Source organism: Tachyglossus aculeatus, chromosome 2 (assembly GCF_015852505.1).
Source record: "Tachyglossus aculeatus isolate mTacAcu1 chromosome 2, mTacAcu1.pri, whole genome shotgun sequence".
Classification (NCBI taxonomy): domain Eukaryota; kingdom Metazoa; phylum Chordata; class Mammalia; order Monotremata; family Tachyglossidae; genus Tachyglossus; species Tachyglossus aculeatus.
Genome location: NC_052067.1, coordinates 35,900,934 through 35,916,573, shown reverse-complemented (window position 1 = coordinate 35,916,573; position 15,640 = coordinate 35,900,934). Strand labels below are relative to the sequence as shown.

Below are 15,640 nucleotides of genomic sequence, written 5' to 3'. Positions count from 1 at the left end.
AGCAAAACTTTTCATTTTGAACATGGGGATGAATTTGGCTGGGGTAGACCTAAGGAAAAAGTGAGAGATACAGCCACCCTAGGCTAGAGGAGAAATATAGAAATACAGGGTCACGGAGGTATACACACACAGGGATAAAGAAGTGGAAACATTTACATAGTCCATAAGTGGACACAAACAGAAAGTGTGGAGTGCGAATAGACACACACACACATACCCCCCAAAAAAGAGGACCCACAAAAATCTGGTGGGGAATCTCCATCCCTTTTAGAAGGGGTCCATAGTGCCTGGTTTTTTTTTTTTTCCTGAAGCTATGACAGCCAGGAATTGGAATACCTATTTTTTTTTTTTGCTGAGATTGGGACCAAGCGTACTCTGCACACAAGTAAATGCTCAGTAAATATGATTGACTGACCGAGAAGTGCCCGCTCTCTTTGCACATAGTAAGCGCTTAACAAATACCATTATTATTATTATTATTATTATTATTATTATTATTGTTATTGTTATTATTATTAATGTGTGGCAGATTTGCCAAGGGTGGGAGAGAGCTCCACACAGCCAGGAGCCCATCTGTGGCTCTGCTTCCCCCCCTTCCTACTTCTTAGGGTGGGATTGGCAGCCCACAAAATCATGGGAGCAGAGCTAAGGTTGGCATCTCAGGAATAGCCTGCATTATCTCTTTAATCCCTTTCAGCTTGATAATTCTAATAATATTCTGCTATTGCACAGTTGCCTTCATCATTCGGCGGGGGTGGACCTAATTCCAAAGTCATGGAAATCGTAGCCCTGTATTTGTGCGTTTGGGAGTTTTGAAACGCCATGTTCTCCGTTTGTACTTCAAATGTCATATTTCTGCTGGGTTGAATTTGGCGGGTTTTTTCCTGTAGAATGAACTGGGAATCGTTTCCTTTAATGTCTTATCAAGTCAAATCAGTTGACTCCAATAAGTAATTCTCAATCCGAAATACGTTGTTGCTGAAAAGAGAAGCAGCGTGGCTCAGTGGAAAGAGCCCGGGCTTTGGAGTCGGAGGTCATGGGTTCAAACCCCGGCTCCGCCACTTGTCAGCTGTGTGACTGTGGGCAAGTCACTTCACTTCTCTGGGCCTCAGTTACCTCATCTGTAAAATGGGGGTCAAGACTGTGAGCCCCCCGTGGGACAACCTGATCACCTTGTAACCTCCCCAGCACTTAGAACAGTGCTTTGCACATAGTAAGCGCTTAATAAATGCCATTATTATTATTATTATTATTATTATTAAAGTGGTTTTCTGACTTTAGGTGTTGTACAGTGATTGTCATTAATTTCTTTTCTGTGTAGATTCTCTGCCTCGTCAGTGTTAGCCACAATGGAGTGAGTGAATCAGAACTGATGGAACTCTACCCTGAACTGACCTGGGCTGTACTGACCTCACTTGTTCACAGTTTGAACAAGATGTGTTTGTTGACGTATGGTTGTGGTTTGTTGAAGTTTCAACATCTTCAGGTAAAGCGTTACACCGTGCGGGGCATTTTAAAATGGATTTGGCTTATAATTTTAGACACACCATTGTATGTTTTCATAGTTCTGAACTGTTGGTTGAGCAATTTCCCAGTTGGGAAAAAAAAACAACCCAAAACCAAATTGCTATTATCTTTGAAATGTCTACCCCTTGTCTTGCAATGTAGATTTTTTTTTTTAATCCACACCTTCACCACCATTTTTCATTTAGGTAAATTGTTTAATGTTCATAGAAGAGGTGATGTCATTTTATTAGAAAACTCTGGAAAAAATAGATCTTGGTGGCCATTTCAACTCCAGTAATAATCCAGATGACTTCTTCCAGGCACTAGTTGTTTAAATTCACAGCTTGATTTGCAGTATTACTTGCCAAAAAGAATGCAGTGATTTATTGTTTATTTTTAGGCCTGGGAAACAGTAAGACTGGAATATATGGAAGAAGGTCAAGGTATTTCCACGTACAGGGAAAAACTAATAAAATATTTCACAATGCAGCTAAGGTATTTTATAACATTTCAGTCTTTTTATAGCTTATATAACAGCTCTTTTTTTTCCTCATTGGCATTGCAGCTTCGTACCTAAGCAGTTATTGCAGAAAAAAACTCCTGTCTGAAATACAACTGGAACCAAAATGTCAATAATAAATGATGTAAAGGTGGTCTTTAAACATTTATACCATAGGATAATACTGTCCAAGTACTTTATCGTAAGGACATAGATTGAATATGTTTTCTTCAGTATTAAGTGTTTCGTTTCTACAATCCTAAATTGCTGGGTGGCAAAAATATTTCATTGTGTTTTCACTTTCCTCCCATTAGGCAGGACAGAGTGACTTGGAGAAGTGCAGATGAGCTCCCTTGGCTTTTCCAACAAAAAGGAGACAAGCAGAAGCTGCATGAGTGTTTGCTGAACCTTTTTGTGTCCCAAAATCTTTATAAGAGGTAAAAGAAAAAGTATACCATTCATTAGTCGTTAATCCAGTTGTCTTAAAATGGTTCAGTTAATGAAAAGACAAGGTAGAAATATCAGAAGTGCCAATTAATGAAACCAGAGTCCCAGAGAACATTCTAAAATTGACCCAGAAATTCCCTTTTTCCCCCTCACATGATTATCTAAATCATTCCAGATAGAAAGATCTGTCTTGTCGTTGGGGTTAAGGCTAGCAGGTTTTCCCCAAATCAAGCATTGAAACACCTAAGACTTAACCAATTTTAAGTATGATGCGGTCAGGTTTCTCTTAATGCATTTCTTTATCCTGTATATAAGCTCACTGTGGGCAGGGAACATGTCTATCAGTTGTCTTTTACTGTATTCGCCCAAGTGCTTAGTACAGTAATAGAGAAGCAGCGTGGCTCAATGGAAAGAGCCCGGGCTTTGGAGTCAGAGGTCGTGGGTTCAAATCCTGGCTCCGCCACTTGTCAGCTGTGTGACTTTGGGCAAGTCATTTCACTTTTCTGGGCCTCAGTTCCCTCATCTGTAAAATGGGGATTAAGACGGTGAGCCCCCTTGGGACAACCCGATCACCTTGTAACCTCCCAAGCTCTTAGAACAGTGCTTTGCACATAGTAAGTGATTAATAAATGCTATTATTATTATTATTATTATTATTACTCTGCAGACAGTAAAGGCTCAAATGCCATTGATGGTGATGGTGAAGAGCACTTTTTTAGCAGAACTGCATTGCCAACTTTTTTTATTTGGCTTGTGACCAGTTGTGACTTTTTTGCCGTCTCATTAAATCCAGACTATATACAGAATTGAAAGTTTGACAGTTGTCTGTGTGGTATTGGTTTAGTTGGTTCTTTGATTATATGCAGTGTATCTCTAGTTGTTTTTGTGGTTTTTAGCCAAAATATGACTAAGATCAGGCAAAGTCCTATGCTATCTTTCCAAGCATATCTGTATTATCTAGCTAGCAAAACATAAAGGTGCTTTAATTCTGCAAAGAACACTTTTACTAGCTATATATTTGACAGTTTTGTCTAATTTTTTCACTTTAAACGATGACGATATTTTGTCTCAGCCACTATTATTTTCAGTCCACTTAAATCGCAAGAATCTTAAGTAAAATCATGAAAGATTTCATTATAAAAATGAGTAAATAGATGTGGAGGCTCATTATGAAGGCTCTGAAAAGACAAATAGATAAACAAGTAGACAAATAGATTATCTTCCCTCCCAAACCCTGCCCTCTCCCTGACTTTCCCGTCACTGTAGACGGCACTACCGTCCTTCCCGTCTCACAAACCCGCAACCTTGGTGTCGTCCTCGACTCCGCCCTCTCGTTCACCCCACACATCCAATCTGTCACCAAAACCTGCCGGTCTCACCTCCGCAACATCGCCAAGATCCGCCCTTTCCTCTCCATCCAAACTGCTACCTTGCTGGTTCAATCTCTCATCCTCTCCCGACTGGATTACTGCATCAGCCTCCTCTCTGATCTCCCATCCTCCTGTCTCTCCCTGCTTCAGTCTATACTTCACGCTGCTGCCCGGATCATCTCTCTGCAGAAATGCTCTGGGCATATTACTCCCCTCCTCAAAAATCTCCAATGGCTGCCAGTCAACCTATGCATCAAGCAAAAACTCCTCACTCTCAGCTTCCAGGCTGTCCATCCCCTCGCCCCTTCCTACCTCACCTCCCTTCTGTCCTTCTCCAGCCCCGCCCGCACCCTCTGCTCCTCTGCTGGTAACCTCCTTACCGGGCCTCGTTCTCGCCCGTCCCGCCGTCGACCCCCAGCCCACGTCCTCCCCTTGGCCTGGAATCATCATCATCAATGGTATTTATTGAGCGCTTACTGTGTGCAGAGCACTGTACTAAGTGCTTGGGAAGTACAAGTTGGCAACATATAGAGACAGTCCCTACCCAACAGTGGGCTCACAGTCTAAAAGGGGGAGACAGAGAACAAAACCAAACATACCAACAGAATAAAATAAATATAATAGATATGTACAAGTAAAATAAATAAATAAATAAATAGAGTAATATGTACAAACATATATACATATATACAGGGAATGCCCTCTCTCCGCACATCCGCCAAGCCAGCTCTCTTCCTCCCTTCAAAGCCCACCTCCTCCAGGAGGCCTTCCCACACTGAGCCCCCTTTTTCCTCTCCTCCTCCCCATCCCCCCTGCCCTACCTCCTTCCCCTCCCCACAGCACCTGTATATATATTTGTACAGATCTATTCCTCTATTTTACTTGTACATATTTACTATTCTATTTATTTTGTTAATGATGTGCATTTAGCTTTAATTCTATTTGTTCTGACGACTTTGACACCCGTCTACATGTTTTGTTTTGTTGTCTGTCTCCCCCTTCTAGACTGTGAGCCCATCGTTGGGTAGGGCCCATCCCTATATGTTGCCGACTTGTCCTTCCCAAGCGCTTAGTACAGTGCTCTGCACACAGTAAGCGCTCAATAAATACGATTGAATGAATGAATGAACCTCTTTTGAATACTTTTTAGAGAGGAATTGTCATTGGTTTGACACAAATTACGTTTCGGGTTTTTTTCCCCCCCCAATTTTCAGTGCTCTTGTTTTTCAACCGTATTGTTGTCATTTCAACAGAGGTCACTTTGCAGAGTTACTGAGCTACTGGCAGCTTGTTGAGAAAGACAAGAGCTCCATGGCAGCAGAGTATTTTGATTCTCTAAAACAATATGAGAAAAATTGTGACACGGAAGAAAGTCTGATTTGTTTGGCTGATCTTTATGAGACCTTAGGACGATTTCTCAAAGACCTAGGTCTTCTCAGTCAGGTAAAGGAACTTGAAATGTAATACAACCACTCTGACTTTTTTTCTCCCCCTTCTAAGTCCGTTCCGGTCCAGGCTTGTGAATGATGTGCATTTAGGCTTTACTTCTGTTTGTTCTGACGACTTGACACCTGTCCATGAGTTTTGTTGTCTGTCTCCCCCTTCTAGACTGTGAGCCCGTTGTCAGGTAGGGACCGTCTCTCTGTGTTGCCGACTTGTACTTCCCAAGCGCTTAGTCCAGTGCTCTGCACACATTAAGCGCTCAATAAATACGATTGAATGAATAACACAGGGGTGAATGAGAAGGCCAGTTTTTCAGCGTTCCCCTGCCTTAATTAGCTTTGCGCTTTTTGCAGGCTGTGGCTCCTTTGCAGAGGTCTCTGGAAATTCGTGAAACGGGCCTGGATCCGGATCACCCAGGAGTGGCCCAGTCCCTCCATCAGCTCGCGGGGGTCTATGTGCAGTGGAAGAAGTTTGGCAGTGCCGAACAACTGTATAAGCAGGCCCTAGAAATCTCCGAGAATGCTTACGGCTCGGAGCACTCGCGGGTGGCCCGCGACCTCGATGCCCTGGCAACGCTCTACCTTAAGCAAAACAAGTAAGATGGAGACTCGCTGTTTGTCTGCTCTGTCGGAGGAGGTGGTTTCAGCTTTTCAAGTCCCACATCAGATGGGGTTTCGTTTCCTTTTGTCCAGTGCATATAAATGGTTTGCTAAAGCGCTGAGAGGATGGGATGCTTTCAAACCGATTCCTTCTTTAAAACTTTTTACCCTCTCTCTGACCAGGGACTCAGCGTTCGCTCTTGACTCAGGGTTCGTTTTTGTCCAAGTAGCCTGGATGTTTGTGATTGGAGAGGCGATGTGGTTTTAAGGTGAAAACCCTAAAAACTTGTGAGGGCTTGAATTCCTTTCTTGATGACAGTATCAATGGATGTTTGCATTTAGCTTGTCTCCTTTCGGAAATATGAAAGGAAAATGCTTTGCTTTCAACAGTGATTCCTCCTTGTTAATGATCTCTCTGTTAATTATTTTTAGATATGAACAAGCTGAACATCTGAGGAAAAAATCATTTAAAATTAGACAGAAAGCTGCAAGGAGAAAAGGCAGTTTGGTAAAAATGGTTTTTTCTTCTAGGCTGAAGAAAACTTAAGCACTAGTTATATTGGAAATAAAAGGGCTGAAATTCTAAGTGCTGAAGATGGATGTATTGAATCTCTTGAGCACAGGCTTTGGGGGACTTGTAATTAAAGGAAGCATTATAAAATATTCATGAGAGGGGCTTTTTGGCAACTTAGAATATTAGCACTTAGGAGAATACAGCAGAAATAAGAAAAATGTGTTCCCTGCTCTCAAAGGGCTTGCGATCTGATTGGCGGGAGGAGGGGAGGGAAGAGGACCCACAGAGACGGACACAAAAATTATTTACAAACAGCGGGAGCCGGGGAAAGAACAAAGATACAGAAAAGGAATCGGGATGAAATAGCTGAGCAAATAAAATGTGCATGCCAAGTGGTGAAGCTTGGGATTTAACTAAATAATTGGTAAGGGTAGATTTTAGACCGGCACAATTGAAGTGTTGTGAAGTACTTGGGGGAAGCTTCAAGGAGAAGGAGAGATTTCAAGAGGGCTTTGGAGATGAGGAGAGCTTTGGTACGGCGAATTTGTGGACCATCCAGAGCGGGGTGGAGTTAGGCGAGCAAAGAATAGGAGCTGAAACATGTGGGGATCCTTAAATGGTCACGAGGTCCTGCTCGATAGGCATGGAGATGGGTAGTTGAAGGGGGTTTTTGAAGAGTAGAAAGATGTGTTCCCAAACGATGTTTCAAGTAGATGATCAGGGTCGCAGCTAGGTTTATGGCCCAATGGGCAGAGGTGGATACAGTAGTCTGATCATAATACGACAAGAGCTAGGGCCAGGGTAATCACCGTTTGGATGAGGAGGAAGGGGAGGGATCCAGGAAATTTTGTAGAGGAAGAACTGGCAAGATTTAGCAGTTGAATGAAGGTGTGAGAGCCGAAAGACAGCGGCGTGGTGCAAATGAAGCTATGGCTTGGAGACCAAGGAGGATGGTGGTATCTATCAGTAGAGGTGGGAAAGTTGAAAAAGGAGTGGGTGAATTAGAGAAGGTGAGATTCAGTTTTCAACATCTTGAATTTAAGGTGTTGGTGGGACCTCCAAATGGAGATATTTTGGAGGCAAGAGAAATGTGCGATTGCGTGTTAGCTGAGAAGTCGGGACTGGAGAAATAGATTTGGGAGCCATCAGGTCAGTCAGCGAATCCATTAATCAAGCACCGTTTATTGAGCACTGACTCTGCTGAGCACCGTACGGGATAGCTGAAGCCTCGTGAGTGATGAGCTCCCCAAGAGAGTGACTACAGAGTGAGAAGAGTAGGGGACTAAGAACATTTACAGTTTAGGGAAGGAGGAGGCATCAAGTGAGATGTAGAAGGAGCAGTCAGCGTGGTAGCCGGAGAGAGAGTTTAAAGGAGGAGGGAATGGTTCACAGTGTCAAAAGTGGCAAAATCTCCTTTAAAGTAAAATTTAAAAAATATCAGTCTCAGACATGAATCTGCCTAGGATTTGTACAGTTGAAGATAGAGACAAATGCTCTAAAACTTTCCTCGCAAAGCAAACAAAAATCTTTTTACTCCATCACCAAACATTAAGAAATAGAGGCCCGATGAAGAACAGGTACCAACATTACTATTATTTTGGATTATTTCTTATATAATAATAATGATGATGGTATTTGTTAAGCGCTTACTATTTAATATAGTTAGCACTGCCAGAAAAAGGGAAGGTGTAGATCTTTTCGAATCCGACGGAAATACGGGGGTGGCAAACGCTCTTTCTTTCTGTGTTCTCTAGTACGGATTCGCCCTTCTTCGTCGTCGGGCCCTGCAGTTAGAAGAACTGACCTTAGGCAGAGACACAGCTGAGAATGCTCGGACGCTCAACGAGCTGGGAGTCCTCTATTATTTGCAAAATAATCTTGAGTGAGTATGGCTCTGTTTTTTGCTCGATTACCGTTAGCTGCAATTCCAGTAACTGCTTTTTTGGATCCCTCTGAATGCTCTCCAAGATGACACGCTGCTTAATCTAGTGAAGCCCTGCCGAATAACGGGTGATTTTTGATCTGTAGGACAGCCGACCTGTTCCTCAAGCGCTCCTTAGAAATGAGGGAGCGGGTCCTTGGAAGAGACCACCCCGACTGTGCGCAGTCCCTAAACAATCTTGCAGCCCTCTACAACGAGAAGAAACAATACGATAAAGCAGAAGAGCTCTACGAACAAGCTCTGGACATTCGAAGGCGAGCGTTGGCCCCAGACCACCCTTCCCTGGCTTACACGGTGAAACACCTCGCGGTTCTCTACAAAAGGATGGTGAGTTCTTTGGAGGCGTTGCATTTTTTTTTTTCTTTTGCATTTTAAGAGTGCATCGAATGCATAAGAAATGCTCCGTCAATTCTGTTAAGGGCTTTCATTTCATAATATATGTTTGTATAGGTTTATTACGGTATTTATTTTACTTGCAATAATAATATGATGGCATTTATTAAGCGCTTACTATGTGCAAAGCACTGTTCTGAGCGCTGGGGAGGTGATCAGGTTGTCCCATGGGGGGCTTACAGTCTTAATCCTCATTTTACAGAGGAGGGAACTGAGGCACAGAGAAGTTAGGTGACTTGCCCAAAGTCACACAGCTGACAACTGGCGGAGCTGGGATTTGAACCCATGACCCCTGACTCCAAAGCCCGGGCTCTTTCCACTGAGCCACGCTCCTTGTACATATTTGCTATTCTATTTATTTTGTTAATGATGGGCATCTAGCTTTATCTCTATTTATTCTGATGACTTGACACCTGTCCGCATGATTTATTACTCTATTTATTTGACTTGTACATATTTACTATTCTATTTATTTTGTTAATGATGTGCATAGAGCTATAATTCTATTTGTTCTGGCGATTTTGACACCTGTCTACATGTTTTGTTCTGTTGTCTGTCTCCCCCTTCTAGACTGTGAGCCAACTGTTGGGTAGGGCTGTCTCTATATGTTGCCAACTTGTACTCCCCAAGCGCTTAGTACAGTGCTGTGCACACAGTAAGCGCTCAATAAATACAATTGAATGAATGAATGAATGAATGTTTTTTTTTGGTCTGTCTCCCCCTTCTAGACTGTGAGCCAACTGTTGGGTAGGGCTGTCTCTATATGTTGCCGACTTGTACTTCCCAAGCGCTTAGTACTGTGCTCTGCACACAGTAAGTGCTCAATAAATACAACTGAATGAATGAATAATAACACAATTATTCTTTCATACAGATAGGTGAACACCTGGTGGGGGGCTTATTTTCCTCGTGACCTTGCCTGTTCAAAAAAACATAGAGCCGATTATTCGTCGCTACTAGTCTAGTCATTTTGTATCGGACCATTCGTTTTCTATTCACAGCAGACACAGGAGATAACAAAATAAGTGGAAAAGTGTATTGCAACCTAAAAATAAATTACAGAGCTTCAGAGAGCTTTGGGGAAGCAAAGCCTGGGAAGAGGAGAAATTACTCTCTCTGGTAAAATAATGAAGAGCTGAATGGCTCTATGATTTTTAATGCTCAGAGTCATTCATTCAGTCGTATTTATTGAGTGCTTACGGTGTGCATCATCAATCGTATTTATTGAGCGCTTACTATGTGCAGAGCACTGTACTAAGCGCTTAGGAAGTACAAGTTGGCAACATATAGAGATGGTCCCTACCCAACAGCGGGCTCACAGTCTAGTCACAACCGATCAGCTAGAACCATGGTACAATACTTTTATTTCCTCTACTAATGCAGAAAGTCTGGTAAAAATCAGAATAAAATGAACCAGAACTCTCCCCAGTTTTAACCACTACACAAGTCCGATTGCTTTTCTGTTTTGAAAGGCTTGTGAATGAGGTAAACAAAAATTAAATTAAAGCTTTATGAAATTACCTGCTTTTCTCAGCCCCCTTTCCCAATGTTAACTGGGAAAAAAGATCCAATCGTAATGTGTGCTTACTGTATTAAGCGCTTGGGAGAGTTCAGTGTAACAATAAACAGGTGCATTCCCTTCCCACCATGAGCTTGCAGTCTAGAGGGGGAGAAGATGTAGGTGTGTTGTATAAAAATTCATTCAATCGTATTTATTGAGCACTTACTGTGTGCAGAGCACTGTACTTAGCGCTTGGGAAGTACAAGTTGGCAACATACATGTATAAAAATGATACAAGTATCAAGACAGGTTATTTTGAAGGGAACATAATGTATTAAATATCCTCAGAACACTTTCTCCAATAAATCTGAGTAACCCCAGAGAAAATTTTTCTGCAATGAAATTAAAGGTTTTTCAAGAGTTCCACTGAGATAAGTAGGTGTGACTACTTAGCTTTAGTTCCCAACAGAGGTTCCTTAAGGGGTCTTATAGGAATTACCATATCAATCAACTCTTACTCCCCTTAATTTTGTGTGCCTAATCAAGTAAAATGAATAAAAAGGCCCTGGATAGTTTCATTTGCTTGTCATATTGACGTTTTTTTGGATCAGTGTTGAAAAGTGTTCAGAAATAAATTTTAAAGGTAAAGGATTGCATCTAAAAATAATCAGGAAAGGACAGTTTTGAAGCTGCAACTAATATTTATTTAAAATGTTAGATTAAATGCTTGGTTTATTAGAACTACCCAAATTCCGTCAGGTAGGGTTCCGTGAAAAAATAATCGAGCACTTACTGTGTGTATTAATCACGTGAGACAGTGTAATACAGTAGAGTTGGTAGACATGATCCCTGTCCCCAAGGGACTGCAGACTAGAGGGGAGACCGACATTAAAATCTGTTAGAGAGAGGAGAAATGGCGGAGAATAAAGATCTTTATATTGTGTCGTGGGTGGCGTGCTCCAAGGGTACAGACCCAAGTACTTAGGTGTTGCGTGAAGAAGGCGATTAGAGGATTTGAGGGTTTAATCAGGGAAGGCCTCTTGGAGGAAATGTGATATAACTAGACTGTGAGCCCACTGTTGGGTAGGGACTGTCTCTATATGTTGCCAATTTGTACTTCCCAAGCGCTTAGTACAGTGCTCTGCACATAGTAAGCGCTCAATAAATACGATTGATGATGATGATGATATAACTAGCGCTTTGAAGATGGGGAGAGTGGTGGTCTGTCGTACATGACGGGAGAGGGCAGGGAATGGGTCTGCTAATTCTGTTGTAGTTTCCCAAGCGCGTCGTTCAGCGCCCTGCACATAACTCATAAATACCACAGATTGATCGATTGAGGTCCAGGGCAGAGGGAAGATGTGGACAGAGGGAGTCATCGGCGAGATAGAGGAGCTGAAAATACAGAGAGTAGGATGGCATTAGAGGAAAAAGCATGGCCGGCCTAGTGAACAGAGCATGGGCCGCAGAGTCAGAAAGACCTCGGGCCTAATCCCATCTTCCCCACTCGTGTGCCGTGACCGAGGACAAGTCAGTTCACTTCTCCGTGCCTCAGTTACCTCATCGGTAAAATGGGCATTAAGACTGGGAGCCCTGTGTGGGACGGGGACTGTGTCCAACCTCATGAGCTTGTGTCTTCCCAGCACAGCACGTGACACATAGGAAGCATTTAACAAATACCGTCGTGATTATTTCGAGGGGTGAGGCATGCGGGCTGGGTTATAGTAGGAGGTGAGTTGCGGTAAGGTAGGATAGAGTGCTGATGGTGACCACAGTAAAAAAAATTGGGGATCCCCTTATCTATTATCTTCATTTTGATTTCTTTCTTGTTGTTTTAGGGGAAATTTGAAAAGGCCGTGCCCTTGTACGAATTGGCCGTAGAAATACGGCAGAAATCTTTTGGCCCGAAGCATCCTAGTGTAGCGACCGCGTTGGTGAACCTGGCTGTGCTCTACTGCCAAATGGTAAATTTCCCATTTTATTCTCTTTTAGAGTACATTCAGGTCTCCCATAATGGCTGTTTTCACTACACATTAAACAGCAAGCCATCTGGGAATGAGGGTTATGTCCTTCTGACAATTTCTGTACACATACAATGTTGAGAGAAATGATCGGAAACACGGGCGTGGTGTTGGTGGCATCTGTCAAGGCCCATGTGCTCTAATGCAGGCTTCCCGTAACTTGGGGTTTGTCCAGAACATTCATTCATTCAATCGTATTTATTGAGCGCTTACTGGGTGCAGAGCACTGTACTAAGCGCTTGGGAAGTACAAGTTGGCAACAGACTATAACCCGCCTGTGTTAACAGAACTAAGTATATGACTATAGTGTGTACATTCTATGTATATATTCTTAGATCCAGAACAATAAAAGCATCCTTGGGGTTTGTCCAGAATATTCACTCATTCAATCGTATTTATTGAGCGCTTAGTGGGTGCAGAACACTGTACTAAGTGCTTGGGAAGTACAAGTCGGCAACAGACTATAACCCGCCTGTGTTAACAAAACTAAGTATATGAATATAGTGTGTACATTCTATGTATATATTCTTAGATCCAGAACAATAAAAGCATCCTTGGGGTTTGTCCAGAATATTCACTCATTCAATCGTATTTATTGAGCGCTTAGTGGGTGCAGAACACTGTACTAAGTGCTTGGGAAGTACAAGTCGGCAACAGACTATAACCCGCCTGTATTAACAGAACTAAGTATATGAATATAGTGTGTACATTCTGTGTATATATTCTTACATCCAGAACAATAAAAGCATCCTCATTGGTTTTGAATTTGAACTAATAAAAGTAGCCGGGAAATGCTAATTCAGCTAAGGCCTCTCTGTATCTGCCTCTGGCATGCTGCAGGTATCTAACAGGTATTTTGTATTGTTGAACTATAAACCCACTGTGTAAAGGCACTGAAAGATCAGGTGGACCTAATACATAATCTGAGTCAAGACCTGTATCCTCAGTGAGCTCTTAATAACGGGGGATCACACCTGGCCAAATGCCAGGAATTGATATTGGAAGAATAAATAACATAAAACATGTGAAGCATTTTGACCAGCCTGGGAGAAGGTCATTTTCAGCTATTCGCCCACCAATAAACCAAGGTTTTCTGCCCAAACAGATGACGTGCTTGGGCTACAGGTTTCAGCCTCTGCTGACGGTCAGGGGGTTCGGTGGAATTTGGTTTTTGAATCAGATGGGCCACTGCGTGCCTTAGCAGCGAAATGTGAGCCAAGATTTTGCCAACCTCCATGGCGAAAGTCAGAAATTTCGGGGGGTCAGGCCATCACACTTGCTATCCGGTCCATCGCTGGGAAAACTGGAAGTTCTTGGCTTGGGTTCACTGCTTGACCGTACCGTCCGAGCTGATAAACCTCCAATTTCAGCCACGGAAAAGCATCCTTTTAGCTTTTCTAATGGAGGTGTATATTACCGTATCTGAAAAGCGTCATCTCTAATTGCCGAATAGCGGTCGACTTGGGAAAAGAGGATTGCAAATCGGAATATTTCCATTTTCAGAGGAAGTCGCCTTTCTTGTTCAGCTTAAGTGATCGCAGAGGTGGTGAGCTGTCATTATGGAAAATGCAGCATCTTAAATCAGGATTGTGCTTGAAACAGCATCCATGGGGAATAAGCATTTATTTTCCCCACTTTTACAAGTTAGAATTTTTTTTTTCTTTTTCAAAAAAGTTTTTCTTTCACGAAGACCATTGCTACTGTTGGGGACTCACCAACGTAGAGAGAGGACTATATCAAAGACTCTGAGCCCCATGTGGGAGTGGGACTGATTATCTGCGTGTACCCCAGCGCTTGGCACATAGTAAATGTCTAACATACCATTATTATTATCGTCATTATTAAATACTGTTGGATTTGATTTTCTTTAAGAAAAAGCATATTGAAGCCTTGCCCCTCTATGAGCGTGCTTTAAAGATTTACGAAGACAGCCTGGGTCGAGTGCATCCTCGCGTTGGAGAAACACTAAAAAATTTAGCCGTACTTAGGTAAGTTGTCTTTTCCTTCCCTCAAATTATATTTATCCTTTCAAAACTCATCGCTGTTCCACATCAGTAGTGCGGAAAAGGTTGCAATAATTTAAGTACAGAATGAGTTGTGATATTTCTATCCCACAACTCATAAGATATTTGATTAGATTCTGTTATTCAAGTCCTAACTTTGTAACCCAACTCTTTCCTCCCAAAGCTACGAAGGGGGAGACTTTGAAAAAGCGGCAGCACTGTACAAAAGGGCCATGGAAATAAAAGAAGCTGAAGCCTCACTTTTAGGAGGAAAAGCCCTATCACAGCACTCCTCAAGTGGGGATACAGTTAGTTTAAAAACAACCCTGACTCCAAACGTTTTTCTTGATGGTGGAGAAAAATAAAGGAAACCGATTTGGCAATGTGGCGGCAAAAGACCAACAAAACTTGGCCCAGACCTCTCTCGCAACTGCACTTTAGGATGAAGTACCGAAATGGAGACGAACCTTTGAGGTTTGAAAACTTGAAAAAAAAATTTTTTTGATTTTTAAAAATGCTTTTTTCCTGGCCGTCGTGTTGCATTTCACGCTTGCAGGCACGGAATTGTACTCTCTGGCAAGTTTTGGAGGTGTCCAAAGAGACTAAACAGGTACTTTTTAATGCTTTACGTGTCGATTTTTAAATGCCGAGTAATTTCCTAGTTAAATCCTCCGGTAGATGAGCATTCCAAAGATGAGATTCTTCCTTTTGCTAAAGCAGAAATGTTGGCACAGTTTGTCAATCAAGAAATTCAGGGTGTTTTCGCCCTAGTTCCAACCAGCCTCCTTTGTAGCCCACACAGAGTACTGTACTAAGTGCTTGGAAGGTACAATTCAGCGACAAATAGAGACAGTCCCTGCCCACAACAGGCTCACAGTCTAGAAGGGGGGAGACAGACATCAAAACAAGTAAACAGGCATCGATAGCATCAATATAAATAGAGATGTGTACACATCATTAATATAAAGAAATAGAATTATAACTATGTACATATATACACAAGTATATAGAGAAGCAGCGTGGCTCAGTGGAAAGGGAAGGGGCTTTGGAGTCAGAGGTCATGAGTTCAAATCCCGGCTCTGCCCATTGTCAACCGTGTGACTTTGGGCAAGTCACTTGACTTCTCTGTGCCTCAGTTACCTCATCTGTAAAATGGAGATTCAGACTGTGAGCCCCCTGTGGGACAACCTGATCACCTTGTAACCACCCCAGCGCTTAGAACAGTGCTTTGCACATAGTAAATGCTTAATGCCATCGTTATTATTATTATTATTAAGCCGGGTAAGCTCTCCCTCCTTCAGTTTACTCCACTTAATGAAATAAGACCAGCTTATGTACCTAAACCTACCTCGTAAGTATTTTGAGGATTTATGGGATGTTTATTAATGTTCTGATTTCTTTT

At 42.3% G+C, this 15,640-nt stretch overlaps 1 protein-coding gene across 1 annotated transcript in view; it reads left to right on the top strand.

Moving 5' to 3' along the window:
- The window catches only part of NPHP3 (nephrocystin 3), a 49,135-nt gene extending 34,030 nt beyond the window's left edge, over nt 1–15,105 (top strand). The window contains exons 20-30 of the mRNA XM_038761484.1: nt 1,322–1,486; nt 1,907–2,001; nt 2,320–2,442; nt 5,076–5,265; nt 5,619–5,860; nt 6,297–6,372; nt 8,133–8,260; nt 8,407–8,647; nt 12,053–12,178; nt 14,108–14,223; nt 14,423–15,105. Coding sequence (XP_038617412.1) covers nt 1,322–1,486; nt 1,907–2,001; nt 2,320–2,442; nt 5,076–5,265; nt 5,619–5,860; nt 6,297–6,372; nt 8,133–8,260; nt 8,407–8,647; nt 12,053–12,178; nt 14,108–14,223; nt 14,423–14,603 — 1,683 coding nt within the window. The 3' untranslated portion in view covers nt 14,604–15,105. The remainder of the gene's footprint in view (nt 1–1,321; nt 1,487–1,906; nt 2,002–2,319; nt 2,443–5,075; nt 5,266–5,618; nt 5,861–6,296; nt 6,373–8,132; nt 8,261–8,406; nt 8,648–12,052; nt 12,179–14,107; nt 14,224–14,422) is intronic.
- Nucleotides 15,106–15,640: the final 535 nt, after the last annotated feature.